This window comes from Chamaea fasciata, unplaced genomic scaffold (assembly GCF_029207755.1).
Source record: "Chamaea fasciata isolate MVZ Bird 193981 ecotype frontalis unplaced genomic scaffold, bChaFas1.0.hap1 SCAF_5, whole genome shotgun sequence".
NCBI lineage: Eukaryota > Metazoa > Chordata > Aves > Passeriformes > Sylviidae > Chamaea > Chamaea fasciata.
Window position 1 is genome coordinate 56212193 of NW_027094090.1, and position 25447 is coordinate 56237639.

Consider the following 25447-nt stretch of genomic DNA (forward strand, 5'->3'; position numbering starts at 1 on the left):
TAATCTGCTGTTTTATGGTGATTATAAAGTAGTGATTAATAACATATAAATGAAGTCTGAAAAATAAGTGTAGATTCAGCTCAGTATATTTCATGTACTCTCCTTTAATCACTGCATATTCCATTTCCAAGTGCATAAGGATAAAAGGAGGAGTAGAGTTTAACACCTTGTAAGTTTTAGGCTTGTTTCTTTAAGTCTAGTTAAAGTCATAAGCAGGCAGAGCATTGCCCTAACTAGCACATGATTTTATGTAGAGGAGAACTCAAGAAGAGAAGCAAGCAACCCCCAAACATTACCCTAAGGAAAATCTCCATGTGCCACCAGCACCCACGTTCCCTCAGCAGCGTGTGTGCCAGGTCTGCGGCACAAACATCCATGTTCTTGCTGAGCAAATTCCAGCCAACTTTTCCAGACACTCAACAGAGTGGAAACTGTTCCAAATGATGGGATTTCATGTCTAAAATGCAAAACTGTGCCTCATGTAGTTTCCATAATCTGAAGCAAGTTATAGTTTTTCTCAGACCTTAACTTCGATGTTTTTGTTGTTAAAGCCCTCACCTTCTATTTAAGTTCATCTTTCCTTTTCCCTTTTCCTTTAGGCAAAAATCTGAGGATGGCTCATGCACATTATGGTTCCTAAAGTTTAAAAATACCCATTTTAGCTATTAAGGTCTCCGAGTAGCTTGTAAACATCTGGATGAGAGACTTAACTTTGTCTTTTTAGGGAAAAGCTGAAGGCATAGCCTCTCCATTATCCCTGGAGGAATGCAGTCTGACACTTACTGCTAGGAAACTGCTGGCCATCCAGAAGATTTGGCAGGAGTTCAAAGGAGCTCCCTTTTACAAGTTTTCTTAATTTTCCTTTTTCTTTCTTTTTTTTTTTTTTTAAACAAACTGCCATTATCACTTGTGCTGTATTCTAGTAAGAGGCATAAAACTTTATAATGTGCCAGAAATTGTATATCATGTTTCTAAGTGTACACAGTGTGTCAGGCTGAATTTTAATTTTGTATCTAGTTTGGTTCTAGGCATGACTTGAAACAAGGTATCACATATATTGTATTCATTTTAGCATAATTCTGGGTAAAATAAAGGTATTTCCATATAGCTCTGACTGTTTCAGCAAATACATCATGCTATCTCCTTTCCTAAATAACCATCTGAAATTTCTGGTTACCGAGAGCTGATCAGCGATTTCCTCTGGCACAGCCACTGGGAATCTTGTACCTCAGATGATGTGAGGAAGAGGGAGCACCTCATGATGTGAAAAGCTTAATTCCTCCTCCCCTTTGTCACCTCCACTCACCATAGTGCAATGCACTAGAAAACCCCTCCTTTCTGATGGAGAGAAGTGCCTCTAGATGTGCCCTGCTGCTCCCTCTCCGGGGAAGGGGAAGCCAGTGACCCCAGGAAGAAAGGCAGGTAAAGGACAGAGCAGTGGAAGTGCCCTCTGGCTGCAGTGAAAGGGAGAGTAACTGACATCTCCAGGAATCCTAATGCCACTTGTCACAACTCTGCTCTGGCACGCTGACTCACACCTGCCAGGACACAGCAGGTCTGTGAACTGCTCCAGGCCCTGCTCACCCACTGTGCAGCTTCCTTACTCGAGCAGGGATGCCCGGAGCAGCAGAAGGTTCTGTTCCCTGAGGTACTGCTGGAGGGCACGGAGTTTTTGGCCACTTTTTTCCATCTTCAGGTGAGAACTCTCTCTCCTCTGGAACACTCTCAATTTGGCAGCCTGGTGCTGGTTTTGCTGTTTGTCCTGCTTCTGGGATTCTTGTTCCAGCACTTCCTGCCGTGACTGCATTCTGCTCCTCAGGAACTCCTACATAAAGACATTCAAAACTGTACAGTCAGCCTTCATGCCAAATTTCATCCTCACTTTTAATCTCTGTCCAGCTCTGGGGTCCCCAGCATAAGAAGGACATGGACCTGCTGGAGTTGAGTCCAGAGGAGGATCATGAAGATGCTCAGAGGGCTGGTGGAAGGTGCTCCTTGCCCTTCCCAACCAGGGGGGTTGGGACTAGATGAATACAATCCAAATCATCCTAAAGTACTATGATTGTCACTAGTAGAAGTCAGAAATGGATATAATCTATGGAAATTCATTCCTTGCATGCAGAAAGACTTCTTTTATGGTAGAGACAGGGAATTTTACTTTCCACCTTTTATCTTTATATACATGCCAAAAAAATGTTACCCTTTTTAATCTCTAAATGATATAGTTATATTGGATGTGAAACAGGTGACATACACAAATACTCCAGACACTGCCACTGCTGGAAACAAGGCAGAAGAGGAAAGTAACTTCTGGAATTGCCCTTACCAGCCTTTCTTTCCCTTGTTCACAGCTCCTTTTGCTGGTTTTTGCCTCCAACTCCTCTGTCTGCAAACGCTGTGTCTTTAAGAACTGAAGCCTCTGCCTTGCCTTCCTCTCCTCCTCCTCTTGAAAGAAGGATTCCTTCCTGCTCCTCTCAGCCCCAGCAGCCTGGAGCAGTGCCATGTGCTGCAAAGCTCTCTCTTTGTGCTCCAGCTGTTTCTCCAGCCCTTGCAATGTTCTCTGACGCAACTGCTGCCTGTTTCCAAAACAAAATTTTTCGAATTTCTCATAAAGAAAGAGCAATAAAAAAGAAAGACAGTGCATAAGACACAAAGCAGATATTTTGACAATCCATGTTCAGTTAACATTCCAGTTAATACACTCTTTCTTAGGTTATGAGGATTAAACTTGTGTCCAGAACAGAGGTGTCAGCCCCAGATGGGCTGGTGCCTGATGTCAGCACTTTTGGTCTGAGAACAGGATTGAAGGGAATTTGCCCTTGGAGATAATGGTGTGTACCCACTCCCTCACACCTCCAGCACCCATTTTATTCCCAGCAGGGAACCACTGTGAGCCCTCAGCAGAGCCCAGCAAAAAGCACAGCATGGGATGTTCAGGGACTGAAGGAGAGCAGCAGGGAGCAGATGTTACCAACCTTCCAACATTTAGCACAAAAAACAGTCAGTTCCCAGCATCACCTCTGGCTGTCCCTGCGCAGCTGGCATCGGGTGCCATCTGCCTCTTGCTGCAGCCTCCTCTTCAGCTGCCTCTGTCCCTCTTGCCACCTCTTGTGCTCAGTCTTGGCTCTGTTGAAGTCCAGCTCTTTCCGCCTCTCCTGAGATGCACCACTAAGGATTGATTTCTAAGAGAAAAAAAAAAAAAAAAAAGCAACTGAACCCTTAGTCCCAACAGTATATTTTTCTAATGCAAGCTGTAATCACACAAAACCAGATTAGCCCAGTTTTAATGTCACTCCTGAGGCCTAGAAGCTACAAAGGCTCACAAATAGCGTAGTGTTGATTCCCATCCATGAAAGCAGTGAAGATGATGCTAAAACCTGTCAGAAAACATTAGGCTTCATCAACAAAGAGATGCTTCAAAATCCATTCTTAAGAGTTCTCCACAGATCAGTAGGCTGTGCTGTTCTGGTGTTGAGCCAATGCTTAAAACTCCCCAGTCTTTGGGTCAGCTTCTGGACTGGACAGAAAATCCAGGTTCTGACCACAAAACATGTTATATATTCCTTCCCAGATTTTATTAGCAAGAGGAATACCTGCCCCCCTCTGGCCAAATCCAGAATATTCCTGGAGTTCTCTGCAGGTGTTCCAACTCTTCACCTGTCTGAGATTTCTACCCATGCTCAAGCAGTCTTTGTGTTTTCTTCAGCAGTACCTTCATTGCAATGCTGTAGTATTGCTGATTTGTGTTTTTAAGTGCACTGTACCGTGTACAGAGATGAAGGAGCACCTACAAAGCCTCCTTTCATAGCCACAGTAAAATATTTATTTGTTTTTGTACTCCTTACAGTGCCCTTTAGGAGGGAAGTGCAAATAAACACCACCAAACCTTTAGACATTTATTCCAGTTTACATTGCTAGAGTTGTTTGGGGGCTGGAACAGATTTTCCCCAAAATATTTTCCTCTGTCAAATGTATTCTCCTTCCTCTTATTCCCAGGTGCAGTTAGCATGCTCCGGCACTCAGCTGCTCCTCTGCAAACAGAATGTCTCCTTCCAGTGCTTTCCTGGGGACAACTCGAATACCACAAGCTGGAAAACACTGCACGACTTTCAGTTAATGTTCCTGCCAGTCTTACATAGCATTTTGACTGGCTTCTCTTAACACATTGATCTGTATGGCTTCCCAGGGGCTGTAAACAGCTTTGTTCTCCAGTGTATTGCTATTCTTAGCAAAAAAAATGTACCTTGTGGGTGTTTGTGTTTAATGACACACACAAGGAGAGATCAAAGAAAGAATCAAAGGTTTTTTACAGGTGGGAGGTGAACAAATGTTTTCCAGCAGGTAAAGTACCAGCCTAAGGATCAGGAGACTTCTAGTTCCATCCCTGCTCTAACATGGACTCATTGCTGTGGGCCTCAGATAACTACCTAAACTTTCTCTTTTTTGCTTTCAGTATCTGTAAAAGAGGATTTTTTTTTTTTTTTGCTATCTAGTAGAGCTGGCTGAGAAGCTTATTTAGAAGAGATTAAATCTAACATACAAAAACATTCTGTCAAAACTGCTGAGCAAAAATACCACAAGTGCCCTGTCCTGCACAATGTGGGTTCCCCAGTGGAGTCCTTAAGTTTCTAATTATGCAGAACCATTATTCTACACAGGCATCGTTTTTGTTGCACCAAAAACATTCGTGAAAGATCAAAGGACAGAACATTCTCACATGACATAAACAAATCTCCTCATCCTAAGAACTAAACCTGGCTTGGACCAAATACTCACTGCGACGCTTTTGTCTTTTAGAAGATTTGGGAGATGTGTGGCTCTCCCAGGCAGCACGTTGGTGGTACTGTGTGGTCTCTGCACACGAAGGGCTGATCTGATGGTCAGGCTGTCTCTCTCCAGTGACTGATTCACTTGGGCAAAGAAGCTCTGGTGGTTGAAAGGAACCAAAGCGCTGCTTCCCAGGGAAGGGCTCCTCTGGGAATGCTGGACTGGAGCTTCTGCCACTCTGGACTCAAAAATACCTTTCAAATAAATTAGGGCAAGGACTTATGAGAATATAGGAAGCTTATAAAAAGAAAGCAAAATTAAAAAAATAAGGTCTGCTCATATGAAATATATTCAAGCAAGGATTTTATAACATTTTCCCCTGAGGAAGTGGGACAATTTTTAGTCACCACAAAAGAGGTTCCAGCTTTTCAGAAACAAGCTTGCCATTGCATTTAGGCAAGAGTTTTGCCCGGGAAACTGAGTTTTGCCTGATCCTTCTTACAGCTACTCAGGCTTAAGGACAGTTTACATGGCCTGTCACAGACAGGCATGAGCTGCTCGGAGATGTATAAAAACGATAAATCTTTTGACGGGGCAAAGCCTGAGCTCCACAACCTGCTGAGAGACAGGAGACACTGGCACAGGCACAACCCTGTTAACACAGCATTTGGGTAACCGAGAACATGAGCAGAGTTTGCTCACACCTTTCTGCTAAGGATAGGGCAGACCTGAGTGGCAGCTGTTCCAGCATGGAATGATGCTGGAACATCAGCTGGGAGGAAACCTGCACTCCTGTTTGACTTTTCATCCTCCCTCTTCCAGCAGTGACACAAAGCAATAATAGAGAAAGCTCTAGGCTTTCAGAATGCTCTCTTAGATGCCTGCAATTGTCACAAAGCTGAGAACAGCAACAAAACATCAAAATCACGATCCAGCCCCTTTTGGCTGTTCAGGGAACAAAATTTAACTCAATGACATCATAAAACAATAATTTTCAGCACAGATAAGAGGACTGTTCTGCTGAACAGACCTGGTGAAATATTGTTGCTATACACAGTCATAGTTAATGTTGTATATTAATTTTCAAAGTAAGGAAATTTTTATTTATAGTGAGCTCTATGATATAGGTTAAAAACCCCCCAAAGCTGCTACTGCAATAGCTGAGCTGTAAAAGCCAAAAAATCTCAACTTTCATCTGAAAATGCTTTCACCTTGAGAGAAGATGAAAAACTTCTCAAGCCACGGCACCATTAATACCTATATATAAAGATGGCATCATGGTATTTTCTTGTGAAGCACCAAGAATTCTGGTGTCAGATCTTACACATGATGCCATCCTGCACTGATGTTATGTGCTAAGTCTTATGTTTGGGTAAAAGAGCTACAGTTCCAATACCATGCTCGTGTTCAAAATTAGCTTCAGTTTCAGCATCCTGCTGTCTGCTCTCTGCTTCTTCCTCGTGATCTGTCTCCATTAACCAGCTGTCTGTGTTGACAGCAGCATCAACCACAGCATGAGCCATCTCCCTCTGAGGGCTCTAGAAATAACAAGAAATGCAATCATAATCCAGACCTCATAAGGAAAAGAATAGGTTTATTTAATGAATTTACAGCATAAGATCTTAAGTTGTAACTGACGTTTGAGAGAGAATGAAAAAACAAATTCTAGGGGAGTTCTTTACTAAAGAAACAATTAATAAGTAATGTCTGATCACTTTCTGAGTTTCTCTATGTCTCCAAATGACCTAAAATACTTTTGCCTGAAAGGGTCCAAACTGGTGCGGAGATCAGGCCAAGAGGAGCTCTAGCTGAAAGACAGCCCTGCTTCTAGCATGTGCCAGAATTTGGATTCTAACCCTTGCAGAGCAATGGAGACAAGTGTGGCAGTAGCTGCTGCACAAGAACCTCCTCCTTACTGATCCTCACCCAGTGCCCTGCCCATAAGCACCAAATAAGCCGCTGAGGACTACATAAGTCTCTTGTGGTCCTTGACTGGGAGAGGGGACACCTCTAAGAGGGTGGAGAAGTATGTTAAAAGAACTATCCAAGAGACTGCCTTGGTATGGAACAATTCCTACTGTAATCCTTATCCCGTGTCAAGTCTTCTGACACTTTTTTCCCTTTTTTTTTTTTTCTGCTTTTACCTCCTTCACACAAAAGCAGAATGTACAGGCACTGGGCTATGCAACACTTCTCATATTCTGCATCCTTGCAAGAGGTTCTAGAAGCCTGCTCCAGCCAGGGACAATGACAGATTATAGCTTTTACCCCAGTCAAAGGAGGTCAGTGCAAAGTATCTCCATTCTTTAGCAGGCAGGCATAAGGGCCAGGCCTTAAACCTCTAGTAATTGCTTGGTAGTAAATACAAAAGGTAGTAAACCTGAAGTAACAAAGCAGATATTTATACAAAGAGCAGATATTTGTACAAGCAGCAGACCACATATTAACAGAAGAGCCAGGGTGAAGCACTTTTTACCTTCTCAGTTTCCATAACCTCGTGGTCCTCTTCCAAACAAGATCTAACATCTTTTGGAACATTTTCTGTCTCCAATCTCTTCTCTTCCTTTTTCTCTTCCTCTCTGGAAACACTTTCTGAAGATGCAATCCTCAATTCAGACAGTTCCCGTTCTATTTTCTTGCTGAGCTTGTCTTCAGCCAAGCTTGCCCCCGGGATGAAGGCATTTTCCTGCTCCACTTTGCACTCTGCAGCCTGTGGGGGATCCCAGGCTCCAAGGCAGCACTGGGGAAGCGAGGTACATCCCCAGCTGCACTTTGCACAGGCATGAGTGGAATACAGAGCCCCCGGGCAGCAATCCAGGTGCAGGTGACCCTGCCTGTAGTGTCCTGAGGCTCTATAACCTGGTGCCACAAGGTATGGATAATCCAAGCTTGAATCTACCACCATCTGCCTGGCTGCTAAAGGCATCTGCAGCTCCAGGATGATACGCTCACTCAGGGGCAGGGCAATCCGCAGAGCTTGGACAGAAGACACCTCCTTGGTTTGCCCATTCCAGAAATTCACAAGCACTCGCCTTTCACTGTGCCCTGTGCATATTGGGGAGAAAGAAAATGGGCAAGTAATGTATTAGCAGTATGTCAGTCTGTGTGATTTATCTCCAAAAGAACAGGAAGTAAAAGTAATGACTCGTGTTTCAGACAATTCTGTAACAACTTCCATGATTTTATTCTTTACAGATTGAAAATCTGACTTTCTTCTGAATTTCCTGTAAATTTCTTGTGAATTTCCTGCAGATATTAAAAGTCTAACTTGCCGCAGCAGGTGGGACTTTACCCTGAAATAGCTGGAAAGTAGACTAACAGATAATCAGGTGACCCTCAGGAGGGTGAAGAATGTTTTTTGCCTTGTGTTGGGAGGATGCTGCCCCAGCCTCAAATTTTAAGGAAGTTTTCACCCACAGAACAAAGCAAAGGCAAATTCTGTGAGCTGTGTTAACTCTGACCCTGAAAAAGTGACTTAGTTCCAACAATAAAAACACGATGAAAAGAACCCAAGCAGCAGGAGGTGAATTCTCCATGCTGAAGTCTGTTCTCTTCCCTGCAATGACCAACATCAGTGCTGCTAAGAAAACCAAAACACCCAAAGCAGGTACCTAAAGGTTCCTCTGTGTTCTCCACAACCCTTAGCACAGTGCCAGGGCCAAAACGTTTGGCTGGAGCCTCCCATGGTGCCAAGACCCTGTCCCCTGGAGCAAGAGGCTGTCGCCGGGCGTCTTCGTAGTGGAGAATGTCATAGGGAGGCGTTTCCTGCCCGCCAAGCTGGACCTTGCCCTTCAGAGCACACCGTTGGTCAAATTCAATTAAAAAGCCTCCCCTGGAGCCCTGCAAGAGTAAAACACGGTTTGCAAGGCAGTTTGCAAGGTCCAATTATCAGGCAAGCTGAAGTGCTAAGAAAGAAGTGGCAGAAATCCCAGGAAGTGGAACGTGATCTGGGAATGCAGCTTTCCTCTTCTACCAAGGTTTCACTGTACTGTGTCCATATCACTTCAAAAGTAAATAAAAAGCTGGGGCTTAAAGGGCTGAGAGGTTTTTTCTTCCTTTCACTTTGGAGTTAGATTTTAGTAAGAACACAGTTAGCAGGCTAAGGCAGCACTGTTCCAGGAAAATCTCCCACAAGAAAAAGGGCAGCTAAAAGAAACTGTGCATGATGCAGTTCACTACAATCAGAAGGATAACAAGCAATCCTTCAGCAATCAGAATGGTAACAAAACCATTATGACAGTCAGAACTGTCATAAATTTAAATACTTTAATTGAAGCCTTCAGCAGTGAGTGAGGTCAAGATCTATTGCCAGAATATCAGCCTTCTCAGCAGATCTTTGAGTGCACTTAGACAAATAATACTGTCAGTTCCCACTCCAGCTGATGTCACTTGTGCCTATAGCTGTCCCCACACTGAAGCTTAAAACATCCTCACCTATACTAGCACCAAAATTTATTTAACTAACCTGCAAAATGAACCAGATTTTAAAAGAAAACCTGCAGGGGGGATTTTCCATCTGGCATCCAAAATCATCTCACAACTCCCAGAAATACAGATGGAAAAGAGTGAGGAAAGGTCTCAGTTTGGTAAAAAGGAAGTGGGCTCTGGAGACAAATATTTTGGGATACTATCTGCTGCTTAGCTAACCTACTCTGCTGCTAGGCTGGGCAAAAGTAGACAGTAGGGATAAAGGACCTGTTTTGTCTGTCTCTGAATAAAAACTCACTATAACTACAGAAACTGCTTGATCTCCAGGCTGTTCTTACTTGCAGGGCTCCTCACAGCAAACAGCCAGAGATCAGCAGGTGAAAATGGGCTGTGGGGAGGCAACAGTGGCTATGAAGTGCACTGCAACACTGGAGGGCCAGCCCACAGCAAGGGCTTGGGACTGGTGAGGTATGGGAAGAACAGAGAAAAATCCATACATGCTCTTACAGCCACGGTCCCAATAAATAGTTATTTTCACCTCCTGGACAACGTGCCCCAGGTAGTAATAGCCATCAGTTTCTCTCCTTGCCAACACACGAGCCCCCCTCAGGACACGGGAAGCCTCCGGGGACGAAGCAATGAAATTCCTTTTGGCTGAGGGTATCAAGGGCATGCAACAGGGAGCTGGGCTCCATGCACAAACAGGACAGCTGTGGAAAACAAAAATACAAGAAGTAATGAAAAGCTCAGCAACAGATACTCTGCAGCTTACTGCAGTGCAAACAAACTAAATCTACATGGAACAAAACCCCCACCCTCCAATAACTGTCTTTGTTTCACAGCTTTTTCTTCTCTGCTTTTCCAGTGACCCACCTACAGATTATGAGCTTACTGTGTTATTGGACATCTTGGCAGCAGAGAGCTACAGGAATCTTTATGAGCTGTGTGGCAGCACTGGACATGCGAGATGGGCGTGGAGCTTACCTGGAAGGGGGAAGGAGGAGATGGAAGCAGAAAATGAGCACGATTTTTGAACACTTAAATCCTTAAACAGGAATATTGTCTGCAAAGTTGAAATTTACTTTCAGTTTATTACTTCTCTTCATAATTCTTCCACCATATCTTGTGGTACTATGCTGCTTATCTGTAAATTCACCACAAATGGCTTTGATTTTGAGGAATCAAGTTTGTAAAGAAGGAATATTAAAAAAAACCCCAAAGCCTAAGAACTGTATGATAAACCCTCCCTTGCACCTGGTTTCCGTAGCAGGGGTGGGCAGCCAGTGCCCACATGTGCACTGCTGCTTACACACTCTCCAAGCTCCCCCGGCAAGCAAAGCTGAAAGGTCAGTGAAAGGACCTGAAGTCAAGGAAGAGTGAAGAAAGTGGGGGTTCAGTCTTTGGGGACAAAGTTGCCTCTGCAGGTCAAAGCCAGCAGTGGGGACATCTGGCCTGAGCAAGATGGGAAACGTGGGATGCTTGAGAACAAGGACACAGGGAACAGAATGCCAGGGACTGCAAGAAGGCAGAAAGACAAAATACAAGGCAGTCAGAAGGCAGAGCTGGCAATAAAATTATGAACTTTGTATCAAGTCAAAGCTTTTATGGAAAAACATAAACTCAGTATGGAGCACATCACAAGGTTGCAACATGCTGCACACGGTAAGTAAAAAGAGTGGTTGAAAAGTTTGCTGCTATTCCCTTTAAACTGCTGCTGAAAATGCATTAGGGATGCTACAAGGCTCAGATGAGCAGGGAAATTAAAATTCCTTAACTACAAGGCTATCTACTGCCGTTTGAGATGAGGATGTCAGGTGTTTGGGGTGTTAACAGATGGAGAAGATTATTATTACTTATTTAAAATACCTTCAGGAAGGTCGCAGAAACTCTTCTCTGGTTCTTTTGTGGAATGTTATCCAATAAAGATTTAGGAGGAACTACAAGTGTGGATTAATGTTACAGTGGCACCATACCTTGTCAAGAGGAGTAGGGGAGTGTTGGATTTCTTGAAAGGACTCCCCTGATAGTCTGGCTACTTTCTCCATTGTTTTTTGCTTGCTTCTTTCATGATCACCTCAGTGTCCCAGAAGCATACCATATGCACTACTGCATACAACTGGTTCTCCAGAAGTCAGCGGAATTTGCTCTAGCATATACTGGTGAACAGATCCACCCACCGGCAGGATGGGTTTTCCATCATCCTCAAGTGTCGGGACTGAAACCCGGTCGCAGCTCCAGGAACACTGCTGAGCGAGCAACAAGCCGGCAGGAGACACTGCTGTAACACACCTGCGGGAGAGGGAAAAAGGGAGGGAACAAAACCCTCTCAGATGCTCAGGTGGGAATTCTGTACTGGGTATCTCTATGCAGAGACGTCGCCCCTGCGTTCCCGCTCCGGCAGCCGGCCCCGAGAGCGGGCAGAGGCTCGGCACCAGCCGCTTCCTTCGCGACACCGCGGCCCCAAGGGCGATCCCGCGTCCCGCCCCGCCACGGCACCGCCCGTGCCCCGCAACCGGACTGCCGGGGCTGGACTGCCCAGGCCTGGACAGAGGGACGGGCTGCTCCTTCCGTCCCTTCCCTAAACACCAGCAGCTGGAGCCGTCTCCTCTCCCCGCCCCTCCAACACGGAGCGGCTTGGCTGGGGGCTCGCCGCGCCCCCAACTCTTGGGGGAGCTGGCGGAGAACCCGCCCTGGGTGCCGCCGCGGCTCTCCCAAGAGCTGCGGGCACTGAGGGGACAGACGTGCGGGGGCAGTGCAGGGCGCGCTGCCTCCCTGCCCCGGGACACTTCCCTGCCCGGAGCTGTCCCCGTGCCCCGGGCTACCTCCTCTCCCGAGACAGCCCCGCGGCCCGGGCCGCCTCCTTTCCCGGGATCCCCGGGTGCCGGGGCTGTCCCCGCCCCGGAAGGCGGCGGCCGCGCCAATCGGCGGGGCTGTTGCTGGGCCGTGCGGGTGACATTGGGCACGGCCATGGTGGTGGCGGCGCTGGGCCGGGCGGCGGGGCGGCTGCTGCGGGCCGGGGCCGCCGTGCCCGGGCGGCGGCGGTGAGCGGGGCGGGCCGGGCGGCGGGGCGGGCCGGGGCCGGGGCCGGCGGGGCCCGGAGTGAGGCGCGGCCGTGCTGTGTTGCAGCGCGGGCGGCGGGGTGCACATCCCGCCGCGGTACCGGCAGTTCCCGGAGCTGACGCGGACGCAGGTGATCCGAGGCGAGGTGCTCGCCGGCGTCATGTGGTTCTGGATCCTCTGGCAGTTCTGGCACAACTCGGACATGGTGCTGGTGAGGCCGGCGCGGCGGCCGGGCGCGGGGGGCGAGGGCCGGGCCCCGGCCGCGCTCTGACGGGTCTCTCTCCCAGGGACACTTTCCGTATCCCGACGCTTCGGCCTGGACGAACGAGGAGCTCGGCATCCCTCCGGACGATGAGGAATAGCAGCACCGCGGTACGGCTCCCGTCGCTCCTCCTCGGTAGGCCCGGGCACCGTGCCCGGCTGTGCCGCCGGCTGGTACCGCTGCAGGGCCCTGCGCTCAGCGGGTGTCTGCGCACTGCCCAGGGGAAGCTGCCCGAGCTGTGCGGGACAGGAGGCAGTGTCCGCACTGCTCACTGCCTTCACGTACGGGTCGCGGGTGCCTGGGACCAGGGAGCTCTGTTTCGGCAATACGAGCCGGCACTGTAACAACCGACTTTGTTATGAGGTGTAGCTTACCTGGTATCAGTTATAAATTATCTTCTTCATGCTGTAGACCCAGCATTATCTAACTTCGACGACATGCTCTGTTTCTAGAGAGAGCTGTCCAGATGTCCCCTTAAACGTTTGAGGCTTGTCCTTGTTTCCAGTTCTTTATTTACCTAGCCTTTTTTAAGCTGTTGTGTCACACATTACAGCTGTAAGCCAAACGCTTCAGCTAGTGCTGAAGGCAGCATTGAGGAGGTCCTTCTGCGCTGTGTGGTGGGAAGAGGATGAGTGAAAAGGTTCTCAGGTTTTTCTTCTGTTACTTTCAGGTTCCTGGAACTAATTGAGGCCCCTGGAACCAATCTTTGGCTCCTGGGTCCTTATGTCAATAAAACTGTAAACAAAGTCTAAGCTGAACTGTATTTTTTCTATTTTAAGTGGAATCTTTGGAAAATGACCATGACAGCTTTAAAGCTGTGGTACTTGAGTACACATGAGCTTCTGTAATGCCTGCTTGATAGAGAATGTGTTTGCCCCAGTAAGGTCCAGGAGTGCATGGCAGGTAACAGTCTCATGAATAAAGGCTCTGCCAAATAACCAGTGAAGAGGTGAGGGGAAGTTACCATAGAAGCAGGAGAATTTACCCAGAAGAGAACCCAGAGCAGTTTGTGCCAGGCTTTTTCCAAGATGGAAAATTCCCCTTGGGTATATAAAATTTCAGAATAGTAAAGGTAAAAATGCCTTAGGGCTCAGCACACCAGTCAAGGAGGCAGCGATCCATCATAAGGAAGATGAAGGGAGGGGGTTACACTGCAGGAGTCCCTTGATTTGATTTTTTTCCTTCTCTTTCCCTTCCAGAGTCATATTCTAAAATAACTTTTTCACTCCCCTCAACCACGGGAGTTGCACCCCTCCAACTTCATGGAGAGGAGCCATGCATGACACAATCAACAATCCCCTTCAGACTTTTCCATGCAGTCAATCTTTATTATAGCAGTATTCTCATATTCACATCAAGTACATAGAACTTTTTGCCTTTCATATAATACAGAGTTTTTTAAATAACTTTACACTGAAATAGTTTTCTTCAATCTGAATTCAGCTATCAAATTTTAATATGTTTTTTAAGTCTCCATGCTCTCTAACCAAACTGGACAATATTTCCCATTGTACAAATTTACATGAGAAAAACTCCGAAGTACAAATGAAGGGACAACAAAAGTAAAGGGAGAAGGAACAAACAAGAAAAATAAGTTGTATTGGCAATTACAGGGGGAACTTAAAAAGGAACAAAGGGGAGTTGCCATGACCTAGATAACAGGAAACCAAAAATAAACATTTTGTTATGAATTAAAAAATAAATACAAGTTTCAAAACAATTACTCCATTGTAAATTTTAAAAAGCAGCTATGGAAATCTACTAACACAATGGGTTTTGTTTTTAAGTAACCAGACTGGACCTTCTACTTTGCAGTCATAAGCCCCTTGCAAACCTCTGGTGGTCACAAAAAAAAAAAAAAAAAAAAAGAGGAATACAGCTGAAAGGAATGTGTTAGCACAGAGTTTAAAGTGGTGGGACATACATTTCATTGCACTAAGGAACAAACAAACAAAAGAAATCAAATCTATATATAAATTTCCCTTTCCTCTCCTTACTACGTACTTTGCCTCTCATAAACAAGCCTCTCTATTATGAGGTAATGCCATTGTCTTGACTATATATAAAAATAATAAAGTTTAAAGGATACAGATCTGGGTATCTATAAACTTAAACAAGCCAGTCCTCTCTTACTCCCCCAGAGGGTCCAACCAGTGAGTGCTACCCCTCCCATCACTGCTCAATGCATGGTGCTCTCCTGGGAAGCCCAGAAGAGCTGTGCCCCTTTCCTAATCCAGGAAAAGCAGCCTGTGCTCAAGTAAGAAAGAGAGACAGTGCAAGTAACGCACAACAGGTCACACACACCTACACCTGCTCCTGCAAACAAGGCAGAGTCACAGAAGGCAACAGTGGCCAGCCTGCACGTGTGTTGGGGCAGGGAAAAAGGGATGCCAGTAGGCAGCTGATGGCTGATTCCTTTTGCAATTGCTCAAGAATAACGTCACTGCCCAGGCCAGGGAGAGCCTTTGCTCCACCCGGAGTGAGGTGGGGAGGAGGGTTACACCTGGAGAATGGAGGGCCAGGAGCAGCTCTGCACTTGAAGGTGACCACAGAGCACATGGGCTGGCTCCTACACCCCAGGGAGTGGCAGATCCTGCTCTAGAGGTACAGGGCAGTACTGGATCCCAAGAAGATTGCAAGAGTGGGAACAGAAGTAGGGGGCAGGACTTTCCCTAATCCCAACAAGGAGATTAGAACAGCAATGTTAATTTGGGTTGCCAACACATGCAAGTTGGCCACTGTCAGGTTTCTGTCAGTTGAGAAATATGGAGAGGGGGAGGAAGGGGAGGCAGGTAGGACACAAGGCTCATGAAAGAATGATGTGCTTTTTCTTTTGGTTGCTTTTATGTGGATTTTTTTTTTTCCTAAAGGTTCACAGCTTTGAATAAAAAAGCACATTTATTGCACTTACACTTTATTTTAGACAGAGTTAATTTAAATTATGCCCTCACAATCCCCCACCATCCCCAAATAACTCAACACTCAAGTTTGGTCCATTTTTCCCTAGACCCAACATCCATGCCCAGTTGACGGGCTTCATTTCTTCTCCTAATGTTCTACTGAACTCCCAAACACACAGATGGATTTTCTCTTCAACAACGGTGAATACACAAATGCAACACAGAATGACATTTATCAAAACAAAACCTGACCATTTTCCAAACCCAAATAAAAAACAACAAAAAAAGAAAGCATAGTTATTTTTGTGGTTTACTTGCTCAAAAGTAAATGTCACATGAGGCTTATTCTAAAGTACAGCTGCTGCAAACATAACAAACTAGACAAAATGACCAGACAGGCCACTGTTGGCTCTTGAGGAGGCTGGGTGAGCTGAACACTGCTGTTGGATGCTATGAAGCAAATAGTAGGTAGTTTAGAAGTTACTAAAAAAAACCAAAAAAACCCCCCAAAACCCCAAACAAACAACAAAAAAAACCCAACCAAAAAAAACCCCAAACCCAAACAAACAAAACCCACCCCCAAACACCTCCCCCAAAAAAACCAATAAACAAACAAACAAACCCCCCAAAACCAAAATAATCATCACATGTACTTTTAGTGCAGAATTTGGGGTAGGTAGGATTCCAGATAGTTCCTGCAACAAATGCAAAACATTTTCACACTTTGTTTCCTAAAAGGAACAAACCCAAATTAAATTTGCTCTGATATTTCATATGAACCGTGCATTTACACATAACTTCCTAAGTTACAATTATGCCAAAAGTCCTGCCCCAAGACAGAAAAGGAAAAGATCTGAAAAAGCACTAATACCCAAACCCATTATTTTGTCCTTCATGGACAAGTAGGTTAAATATGACACTGATGTGTAGGTACTGCCAGAAGTCTACATAACCAGTCTGAAACTTGAACAAATGAAATTCCCACCTCCTGGCTGTCCCTCAGCTGAAAAGACACCTACCTTCTCCCACAGTTAATGCGCAATAATGGGATGCGATCACTGAACAGCAAGAGGCCCAGGGAAGAAGTGAAGAAATCTGCTGATGTTCCAGAAGCAACACTTACTGCATTTTCTGACACAAGGAACTAATTGTATGGTCTGGTAAATGTGAATCTTGATTACATGAGTGCTAGCCATCAGTTTTCTCCTCATCTAGCTCTCACTCTTCATCTGCCATCTCATCCCAAGATGCCATGAGAGTGTAACTTCGGGCCTCTTCGGAGCTTTCTTTAACAAGATCAGTGTCCTTGGAAGGGGAGGAGGGCTAACTTATTTTTAAGTTAAATGAACCTCATAACATGTTGATAGAGCAGATTTCAAGCAGCAGGTTTACTGTAACTGATTTCAGTATCCTTCAATTCTTAGCTTTGAAATGCTAATAGGTATTTTGGGGGATGCTCTCTGCCCTCCTTGCTCCTTTACAGGAGCTGACCAACTCCAAACTACCTACCTATAGGGATAGCTATATACAAAACGACTGCAGCAGACGTAAACCAAAGACACTGCTCTAGTTACAAAGCACCTGGTTTACATTCTCTCGTACTTTTTTAAGGTTGCAAAGGCACATGATCATTTGGCAAACTACAAAAACTCTTTTGGGGGATACATACGTAAACCATTGAACTGAGGGTCTTGGTAGCTCTCTTTTCTAAACAAAAGAGAGAATTTAGTTTTCATCTGAATTCACTCTTGGTGTAGTCTGTATTCTGCATCTTTTAAAGCTTCCTCCTTACACAGGTTCATAGTTACTGCTGTCATGGTGCTGATTTAGTAGCTTCTGTGTTAGCATCCTTGAAACTTAAACGCAAACCTTTTCATTTTAACAACCTGGCTCTGCTCTTCTGATAGTTTATTAGGTAAGAATCACAGCATCATAGAACATCATAGAATATACTGAGTTGGAAGGGACCCACAAGGGTAATCAAAGTCCAACTCCTGGCCCTGCACAGGACACCCCAAGAATCACTTCATGTGCCTGAGGACATTGTTCAAATGCTTCTTGAACTCTGTCAGGCTTCATGCTCTGACCACTGCCCTGGGGAGCCTGTTCCAGTGTCTGACCACCTCCTAGGTGAAAAACCTTTTCCTGATATCCAACCTAAACATCCCCTGATGCAACTTCAGGCCATTCCCTTGGGTCCTGTCATTGGTCACCACAGAGCAGAGATCAGAGCCTGCCCCTCCTCTTCCCCTCATGAGGAAGTTGTAACTGCAGCGAGGTCTCCTCTCAGTCCCCTCTCCTCCAGGCTGAGCACACCAAGAGACCTCAGTTGCTCCTCATACAGCTTCCTCTCCACACCCTTCACCATCCTCATGGCCCTACCCTGGACACTCTCTAACAGTTTATTACTAATAATCTAATAGTAATGGTCTTTCTTACACTGTGGCACCCAAAACTGCCCCCAGCACTGGAGGTGAGGCTGCCCCAGCGCAGAGCAGAGTGGGACAATCCCCTCCCTTGCCTGGCTGGTGATGCTGTGCCTGATGCACCCCAGGACAGGGATGTCCCTCCTGGTTGCCAGGGCACTGCTGACTCGTGTTCAACTTGCCACTGACCAGGACCCCCAGGCCCCTTTGTGCTCTGCAGCCTCTCATCCCCCAGTCTATACACACAACCAGGGTTACCCACCCCAGGTGCAGAATCCAGTACTTGCCCTGGCTAAACTTCATATGGTGGGTATGAAGTTGCTATGAAGTAATGAAGCAGTGAAGAAAGGTATTTCAAATGCATGCCAAAACAAACCCCAAGTGCAAATGCACAGTAACAAGGCTGCAGTAAACAAAGTTTGTTTCAGAAACTTCTACGTAAAATGCATCACAGAAAACCAGAACACTCAGCACCTCCAGACTGATGTCCTAGGAGTCCACTCCTGTAGCTGCTTTTTAACTTGACTGTACCTAGAAGCTTTGCCTGTCCCACTGTGCTACTGATAATATATTTTACCCACAGAGGACATCTTGTCTACAGTACTATGAAGAGTTTGTGCTACACACACTGCACTCACAGTCAAGAAGGGAATAAAATCTAGAGGCTGCAAAAGTGAAATGTCTACATGCTTCTTCCCTAAATTTAGCCCCTCCAGATATCAAAGCTTCAATTCGTTTGTGAGGTGTCTGGGGATCTGGCTTCCCTCAGCCTTCTGTAAAACGCTGGATGCACTTACACCACCAGGCAAACACAGAAGAAAAACTATTTATGTGTGATCTTCAGTTTGGGCATTTATGGAAAGACGTGTATTTATCAACAATCAGAATTTCACTCATTTTATGTCACAAAGGCCAAATTCTGCCTCTAATGAGCACATACGAATCCAAGTGATGCTAAGACACCATGGTAAAATGGCAGTATTTGTTCTCAAACATTTTGCATCATCATCAGCTGCTAGAGCATTCAAGTACAAGAAAAGATGATTTTGGGTAAGCATAAAAAGATAAAGTGGATTCATTTAATGACCTGCATGAGTTTAGCAAAAAAAAAAACAAAAACAAAAAAACAAAAAACAACAACAAAAAAAGACTGGGCTAATTGTATCTGAGGCTATGTAGGACTTAACTGACACAGAAATTACTTTCAAGGTAATCTGGCCTCTATAATTCTGCCACTTGGTTTCAGCTTCACCACAATGCTGCAGTTCTGGCAAATATACCAAGGGACACAATCACATACTGGGCAGGAAGGTGTAACAGGCCTCTGTTACCTGTAAGGAAAAGGAAAGGCAGAGGGGACGGTCTGTGCCTGGTTGATAAAGACATGATTAGCTGGGACTGGATACTGGTACTTTTGCAAATGATTATGAAATATAAGATCCTACAGAGCTAAAAGAAGCAGTATGACTGTCTAGGCATTTGTCCCAACATGTTCACATGAAGTATGTACTCACATTTCCATACTATGGCATGTGCCTGTGGTTGGGACACCACGAAGAAACTTAAGGAATTTGGGGTAACAGGCATGAATGTATTGGTCATTTCAGTTTACTTCCTTCATCCCACTGCTACAGAGAGCGCTCATTTCTCATCTATTCTTGTTTCCCCATTCACTAAACATCTACGGGGCATCTTTAAGACTGGTTCTGATGGCATGCAAGACATCCAGAAAAACTCCTGAAGGAAAAGATAAAACCAAAAATAATCCCAATTATTTACAAACCACATTTCTTCCGAAGTTCTGCATGAGCATTACCTGGGAACTCTTACAGACAAACACACATTACTACAGCTATCTGGAGGGAAACAAACAAACGAGAAAACCAGTAGAAATGCATCCTGAAAGGACTTCTCTAAACAGCAGCCAAACAACTTGCACATTCCTCAGGGAAAAAAAACCAAAACAACAAAACCCAGAAACAAAACAGAAAAACAAAACTACAAACAAACAAACCCCAATAAAAAACCCCCCAGAGATCATGTGTTACTTATAAAGTGCTTTGCATGGACAAGGAGAGCAATTTTCCTTGTGCTTTTCCTATGGGCTCAAGAAGCATTTGTAGACTAATGGGTAATGAATCTTCACCAAAGTAAGTTCATTTTGAGCAAAGATAAAATGAAGTTTCTAACAGAGAATCTTCTGCCAGCATGACTTTGTGGAAGGAAACGAGGGCTTTTAACAAGCTCTGTAAAACAAATGAGTGTTGAACCACCTGTCCATAGTTGCTCTGTTAACAGCTTTTTTCGAGAGAACTTTTACCTCAGTATCCCTGACATGTACAAATGGGGCCACGGCCCATAAAGGGGCTGGAGCCAAGCATGGGGCGAAAGGAGAAGCACTGACTGCTTCCCCCTCTGGGAGCCTGTATCTGGTAAATGTTCTCACCCGCCTGCTGCCACCAGGGGCCCCAGGCTCCCTCCACGTCTCAGGTACTGGCCTCAGATGATCACCAGGGAGCACTCTGCACCATCTGCACACCACCGCTCTGCATCAGTTTCTCCACACTGGAAAGTGGCTATTGCTACTTTTTAAATTGCTGCCAACTTCTCTAAGGAAAAAACCTTACAGCATCTGAAGACCCACAGCAGACAAGAAAAAAATTTGTGCTTTTTTTTCCCTTCGTTTTTACAATGTGTCCTGTACACAAAATCAATTCTGTTCATGTACCAACATGAATCACTTCATTCCTGTAGTGACTATTAAGTCATTCACTATTGCTATCTTGCTAATGTTTGTGGAATTAATATGAATACACAGTATTTCAGTTTTAATTCCCACTTCAGATCAGTCCGGTCCCTATAGCCCCAGTAAATATTTACTGACAAATGTAACAGACTCCCAGCAACACCGCAAAATTCCAGGGTATTAAAAGCGCCTTCTACTTCCCATGTGCTTTTCTCCCTTCATCTGGGAGCAACCTTCTGCAGACAGGAACAGTCCAACTTTCCCTAGGGAGGGAAGGACAGCACCCTCACTCGGTACATCCACGTTTAGCATGGACACCACATTCACACACATTTAATTCCTTCATTTATTCATCGTGGTTTTGTTAAACACTCCCCATCTCCTCCCAGCAAGGACCTCCCTGCTAGAGGGGATCAGTTCTCCTGCCTCACCTGGAGTGGTACAGGGCTGATACAAATCAAATTCTGGAAACTTCTGTCTGAGCTTGAGTTTCTTTCCAATGTGGTCTGCCTTAACTTCTGTACAAATAATTTACAGGTAATACCACATACCAGAGAACTCTGCAAGCAGATCACATCACGAGATATTCTACTAGAGGTAAATAAATGATGTGCAGAACTTTATGAGTTGTTGTTTTCCCTGACTGGGTAACTTGTCAAAAAGCCAATAACCATTTGAAAACCAGGACTGGAGGACAGGAAAACAAAGCACTCTAATGGAGATACCGCCACCTTCATCCCAGTTTGCAAAGTGTACAGAAGGGAAAGACCGACAGAAGGGAAGAGATGACAGGGAGGAAAGCAATGAGAGGAGGAGTAGTCAGCGTGGATCCAGCAAGTACCGTTTTGTTTTGATCTAACAACTTGCCATTAGGACAAGATGCTCCACGTTTACACACACACTTATCAGAGGACGTTTAGTTAACAGGATAAAAATCCTTTAAAAAAAGCTCTTGAAAGTACCAAAACATAAATTTTGGAATGTCTAATTCTAGGGGGGGATTGTATTTGTATTCAATTCAACCTGAGAACTTTTTTCCTCATTTATGAAAACATTACATATTGGTAAGGTACCTGGCATTAACCTGCACCCTCGTTTAAAATAAAACTTTTAAAGTAGGTACATAAACCATTCACAGTCTGTATCTGGACTTCTACAGACTTTAGATGCTGCAGTAGCATCTTTGATAAATACATTGTATCATATGATACAAAAAAAAGAGAGGACAATCTTGCTACATTTTTTTTAAACTTCAGTTTGTTGCTGGACCAACAAAAGAAGGATCGACCTAATCCTTCAAAGAGATGTTGTATATTCACACACCAAGAAAATACTGGAAAAGGAAAAAGGTTAAAGATGATGGTTGTTGTTTGTCTTTTTAAGATGTGGTAAAGTAAATCTGAAAAAAAGGTGTGGCAGCATCCCCTTTTCCTTCAGATGAACCTCTCGGCCTTCGAAATAACATCTCCAGCTCCCACTTCCCCACGCTTTTAATTTTCAAAGAATAAACCCCAGTAATATAGACAGATTGAGGTGTTTGACACTGTAATACAGTGAAAAGGGGATACTGCGTTGTCCATAAATCAGTAAGTACACCAGGAAAAAAAAGGATCAGAAGGGAAAATGATTCTTGGAAATTAGCACTCATCAGACGTTCAGCCTCTGATGGTTACGCTGTTAGAGGGAGAAAGGCGGCCGGCAGACCATCCAAAGCAAGTCTCCTAAGTGGCAGCAGCAGCAGCTCCATCCCCTCACGCCCGAGCACCACAGTCACACCACGAGCGCCCTCTCCTCTCTCCTGGGAATGATGCCAACGGCACAGGCAGCCACTGCAGGTCTCCGAATGCACGTGGTGGTTTGTGTTGAAGGAGAAACACTGGCAGCAGAGGACTCTGGTTCCCAAAAAGGTACTTTTTCCCATTGTGTCGGAATGGTGGTTCCATTCTGCTCCACTTTTAAGCTTATGGATATCTTTTCTAAATTACTTTAGGTTTTGCGGAGCAGAATGGAGTTTAGATGTTAAGAAACTGTAGGAACACAAGACTTAAATAACAGAGTGGGTGCTGCCATGGTGCTGTGGCTACTTGAACGCTGCAAATTCTCCTGTAGAGGGAGGACAAGAGCTTGGTTTAAAAAGATGATTTCAGTTACTAGACTAGTTGAACATCAGGCTGAATATAAAAGATGTTAAAAAATGCAAACTGTTAAAATTAAAGCACAAGAGAATACACAGTGAGAGAACACTGAACACAGACCCAGCGTATTTAACCAACCAAGGATTTCTTGAAAGCAAGCCGTACCCATTCTTCCCAAGAAGGTGAAAGTTCAAGCAAAATCTAATTCATCATGCATTTGAAAATTAAATGTGTCAGCTTAATTTTACTTTCAATTTCTTATTGCACACACATCCTCCTGAGAAGCACCAGCTTCAATAAATGCACCCAACTGCAAACCAGTTCTGTTCTGTTGTAAAACCAGTTTAATAACAAAGAACTATACGAGACATCCATCACCCTTTTAAGACTATATACAGTAAAGTGCCTGAATGGAAATCCAGTGTTACAGAGTGCTAGGATTTGGTTTAGAGACCAAACAGAGCAACCCACTGACAGAAGTATAAGAATGGAGAGATTGTCTACTCAATCCCAGACCAGAAATTAGGCCTCACAGGAAGCATAACAAATAAAGCAACTCCATGCTTCCTTCAGAATTACCAAATAAAGAATAATTATAGGCAGTGCTTACACATGTGATGGTGTCCTGAAATCCTCCATAATTTATTTAGTGTCACCATGGCATGAGACAAGACTCGTAGTCCCACTTCTGAGGGGATGCAACTGTGGCACAGGGCAAAATTGCTGCTCAAATTCTTTCAGGAGTTTGACAGAAGACTGAATAGAAGCTGAGTCTAAGATATTAATCCTCTTAATCCTATACTTCAGAAAAAAAAAAAAATTCCCTGCCACCCACAAAGAAGTTGTATTCTATAGGATTTTTAGTGAGGGGTTTCTAACTAAGCATAATCAAAAGGACTCAGGAGAAAGAGGAAAGAAACAGACACATAACTTCCCCATGGTGGGTTTCATATGCATTTTGAGTTAGTTTATGCCACTTTCCTGACAGCACTTCTCAGAGCTTTCCTAATACTGAAGGAGTGATAAGCAGGCACAAGAGAGCCTTTGTTCTGTTCAACAGAAGTGTTTTGAATGCCATTACATTCAAACAACTGCTCCCTATCTGGTGCCCTTCCATCTTTTCAAGAGTGACTGTATTACTGGCTTTGTTTTTTCTCAGGATTCTTATTCTGAATACTGGAAACAAAACAGAAACATCCCTCCAAACAAAATTCTAGGCTTATAGCATTAATTCTGTGAAATGTCTTGCTCTACAAGGGGGAGAACCAAGAAGAGCTGTCAGCTGTCTGCACTAGGAGGGGAATAAAAGGCCTGTGAGGAACAGCTGACCCACTGCTAAGGGAACTTGAAGAAAGCAGGGAAAGGGCACTGTGTCTCATAGGAAATGAGAAGGGAGTACACCTGAGGTCCAAAGTAAGGGTGGCACAGGGAGTTGTGACAGGCCTCAAGCTCTTATGTATCTTTACAGACTGTGGTGGCAGGCTTAAGTTGTAACAACAATAGAATAAAAGCTTAATGATGGATCCAACTGCCTATTTTACTAGTTTTATCATCAGACGAAACTCTTGCTCTAAATACTTTAAATATTGGATAATTTTTTCTTGCTTTTTTCTGTTACTTTTCATTGACCTCCCAACTCTCTGCACAGTATCTTCTAGAAACACCTCAAGTTTTGCATGTTTTCTTCTAGGAGAAGGACAAAAAAGTCACCAAGTATTGCCTGTGAGGCCAATTTTTAAGTGACATTTATGCTTAGCTACCCTTTCAAAACATGCTCTATTTAATTTATTTTTCAGTCTGCCTTTCTAAACTGGTGATTAAAGATCAATTTATAAAAAAAGACATTGCTCCCTCATTACTCATCTTGTCCTTCTGCCTATTTCTGGTGATAATTCAGATTTTAATAGTCATATAGGAATTTTACAAAAAAAAAAAAAGAACCTTTAATTGGGAAAAAGCAATGGAAAAACAGGATCAGAAGTAAAGAATTATTTGTGATAGAATGGTAGCTTTAAAAAGGCAATTTTCAGATTTCCCTGCCATTTAAACAAAACCTTAGCAAGCACATTTTCTTTGACAAGCTAATGCTAAATCTCCCCTTGCAAAATTCCAGTGTTAATCTGATCCCAAATCAACAGGAGACCAAACAGGCAACATGGTCATCTAATAAGGGGATTATGTTGGTTGAACATGTATAAAACGCAGCTGCCAGTAACAGCTTTCCCTAGGTGAGGTATGTACATGGCTATACCTATCCACATTAACCTATGAAACCACATGCTTAGCAACTTGCTACAAGAAAAAAACCCAGATATTTATATTCATTGTGAGCCAGACATCTGAGGTGCTTTTTTATCAAGCAGAACTGCAGGTATTTGCTTTGACTGGTAGCAAAGCAATTTCCTTCCAAAGGATGGATAGCATTGAAAATATACATTTCTTACAAACACCTTTCAAATGAGCTACCAGTCTTTTCATGCTCATCTCATGCAGAGCAAGTGGAAACGATTTTAAATGCATGCTTTCAAAAAATCTGTACTAAAAAGATGATCAAGATCTTTCACGCTGCCTCCAAACAATGTATTACAAAGGCATGTTCTGAATGAATCTGCTGCCCCCAATTCCGAGAAGGATTTAAGATGCAGCTACCATTCTGCACTCTCACAAATTTGTAAGCTACCCGAATTCATGAGATTACTACGGTATACACACATCATCTTCAC

General features: G+C 44.3%; 3 protein-coding genes across 6 annotated transcripts in view; 1 reads left to right on the forward strand and 2 right to left on the reverse strand.

Moving 5' to 3' along the window:
- Positions 1 to 1057: 1057 nt before the first annotated feature.
- On the reverse strand, positions 1058 to 12106 carry LOC136289740 (trichohyalin-like). 3 transcript variants are annotated; one of them, XM_066183807.1, is made up of 11 exons: positions 12018 to 12106; positions 11169 to 11484; positions 10088 to 10179; positions 9734 to 9905; positions 8379 to 8607; positions 7244 to 7812; positions 6164 to 6305; positions 4777 to 5021; positions 3019 to 3182; positions 2327 to 2576; positions 1058 to 1825 (listed from the first exon to the last, which is right to left on the reverse strand). In XM_066183807.1, the coding sequence occupies exons 2-11, from the start codon at positions 11238 to 11240 to the stop codon at positions 1601 to 1603; spliced, it is 2160 nt and encodes a 719-aa protein (XP_066039904.1). In that variant the 5' UTR covers positions 11241 to 11484; positions 12018 to 12106; the 3' UTR covers positions 1058 to 1600. The 3 variants fall into 3 exon arrangements, with proteins under 3 accessions (XP_066039904.1, XP_066039905.1, XP_066039906.1); XM_066183808.1 differs by lacking the exon at positions 12018 to 12106 and having other exon boundaries at positions 11169 to 11491; XM_066183809.1 differs by lacking the exon at positions 12018 to 12106 and having other exon boundaries at positions 10088 to 10339; positions 11169 to 11203.
- A 14-nt stretch (positions 12107 to 12120) lies between these two features.
- NDUFB2 (NADH:ubiquinone oxidoreductase subunit B2) lies at positions 12121 to 13269 on the forward strand. Of its 2 annotated transcripts, none has more exons than XM_066183813.1 (4): positions 12121 to 12236; positions 12322 to 12466; positions 12543 to 12652; positions 13188 to 13269. In XM_066183813.1, exons 1-3 carry the CDS (start codon positions 12163 to 12165, stop codon positions 12615 to 12617), a joined length of 294 nt encoding a protein of 97 aa, XP_066039910.1. In that variant the 5' UTR covers positions 12121 to 12162; the 3' UTR covers positions 12618 to 12652; positions 13188 to 13269. The 2 variants fall into 2 exon arrangements, with proteins under 2 accessions (XP_066039910.1, XP_066039908.1); XM_066183811.1 differs by having other exon boundaries at positions 12122 to 12236; positions 12543 to 12627.
- A 2732-nt stretch (positions 13270 to 16001) lies between these two features.
- The window catches only part of BRAF (B-Raf proto-oncogene, serine/threonine kinase), an 81237-nt gene continuing 71791 nt past the window's right edge, over positions 16002 to 25447 (reverse strand). The window contains exon 19 of the mRNA XM_066183806.1: positions 16002 to 22692. Within this exon, the coding sequence (XP_066039903.1) occupies positions 22670 to 22692 (23 nt within the window). The 3' untranslated portion in view covers positions 16002 to 22669. The remainder of the gene's footprint in view (positions 22693 to 25447) is intronic.

Excerpts from the sequence above, each read along its gene's own strand:
- LOC136289740 (XM_066183807.1), bottom strand. The coding sequence starts at position 11,240 with ATGGAGAAAGTAGCCAGACTATCAGGGGAGTCCTTTCAAGAAATCCAA. Across the intron at positions 10,180-11,168 it reads CCCCTACTCCTCTTGACAAG|GTAAGCTCCACGCCCATCTC; the intron begins GTATGGTGCCAC and ends TCCCCCTTCCAG. Across the intron at positions 9,906-10,087 it reads CCAAGATGTCCAATAACACA|CTGTCCTGTTTGTGCATGGA; the intron begins GTAAGCTCATAA and ends TGTTTTCCACAG.
- NDUFB2 (XM_066183813.1), top strand. The coding sequence starts at position 12,163 with ATGGTGGTGGCGGCGCTGGGCCGGGCGGCGGGGCGGCTGCTGCGGGCC. Across the intron at positions 12,237-12,321 it reads GCCGTGCCCGGGCGGCGGCG|CGCGGGCGGCGGGGTGCACA; the intron begins GTGAGCGGGGCG and ends GCTGTGTTGCAG. Across the intron at positions 12,467-12,542 it reads ACAACTCGGACATGGTGCTG|GGACACTTTCCGTATCCCGA; the intron begins GTGAGGCCGGCG and ends TCTCTCTCCCAG.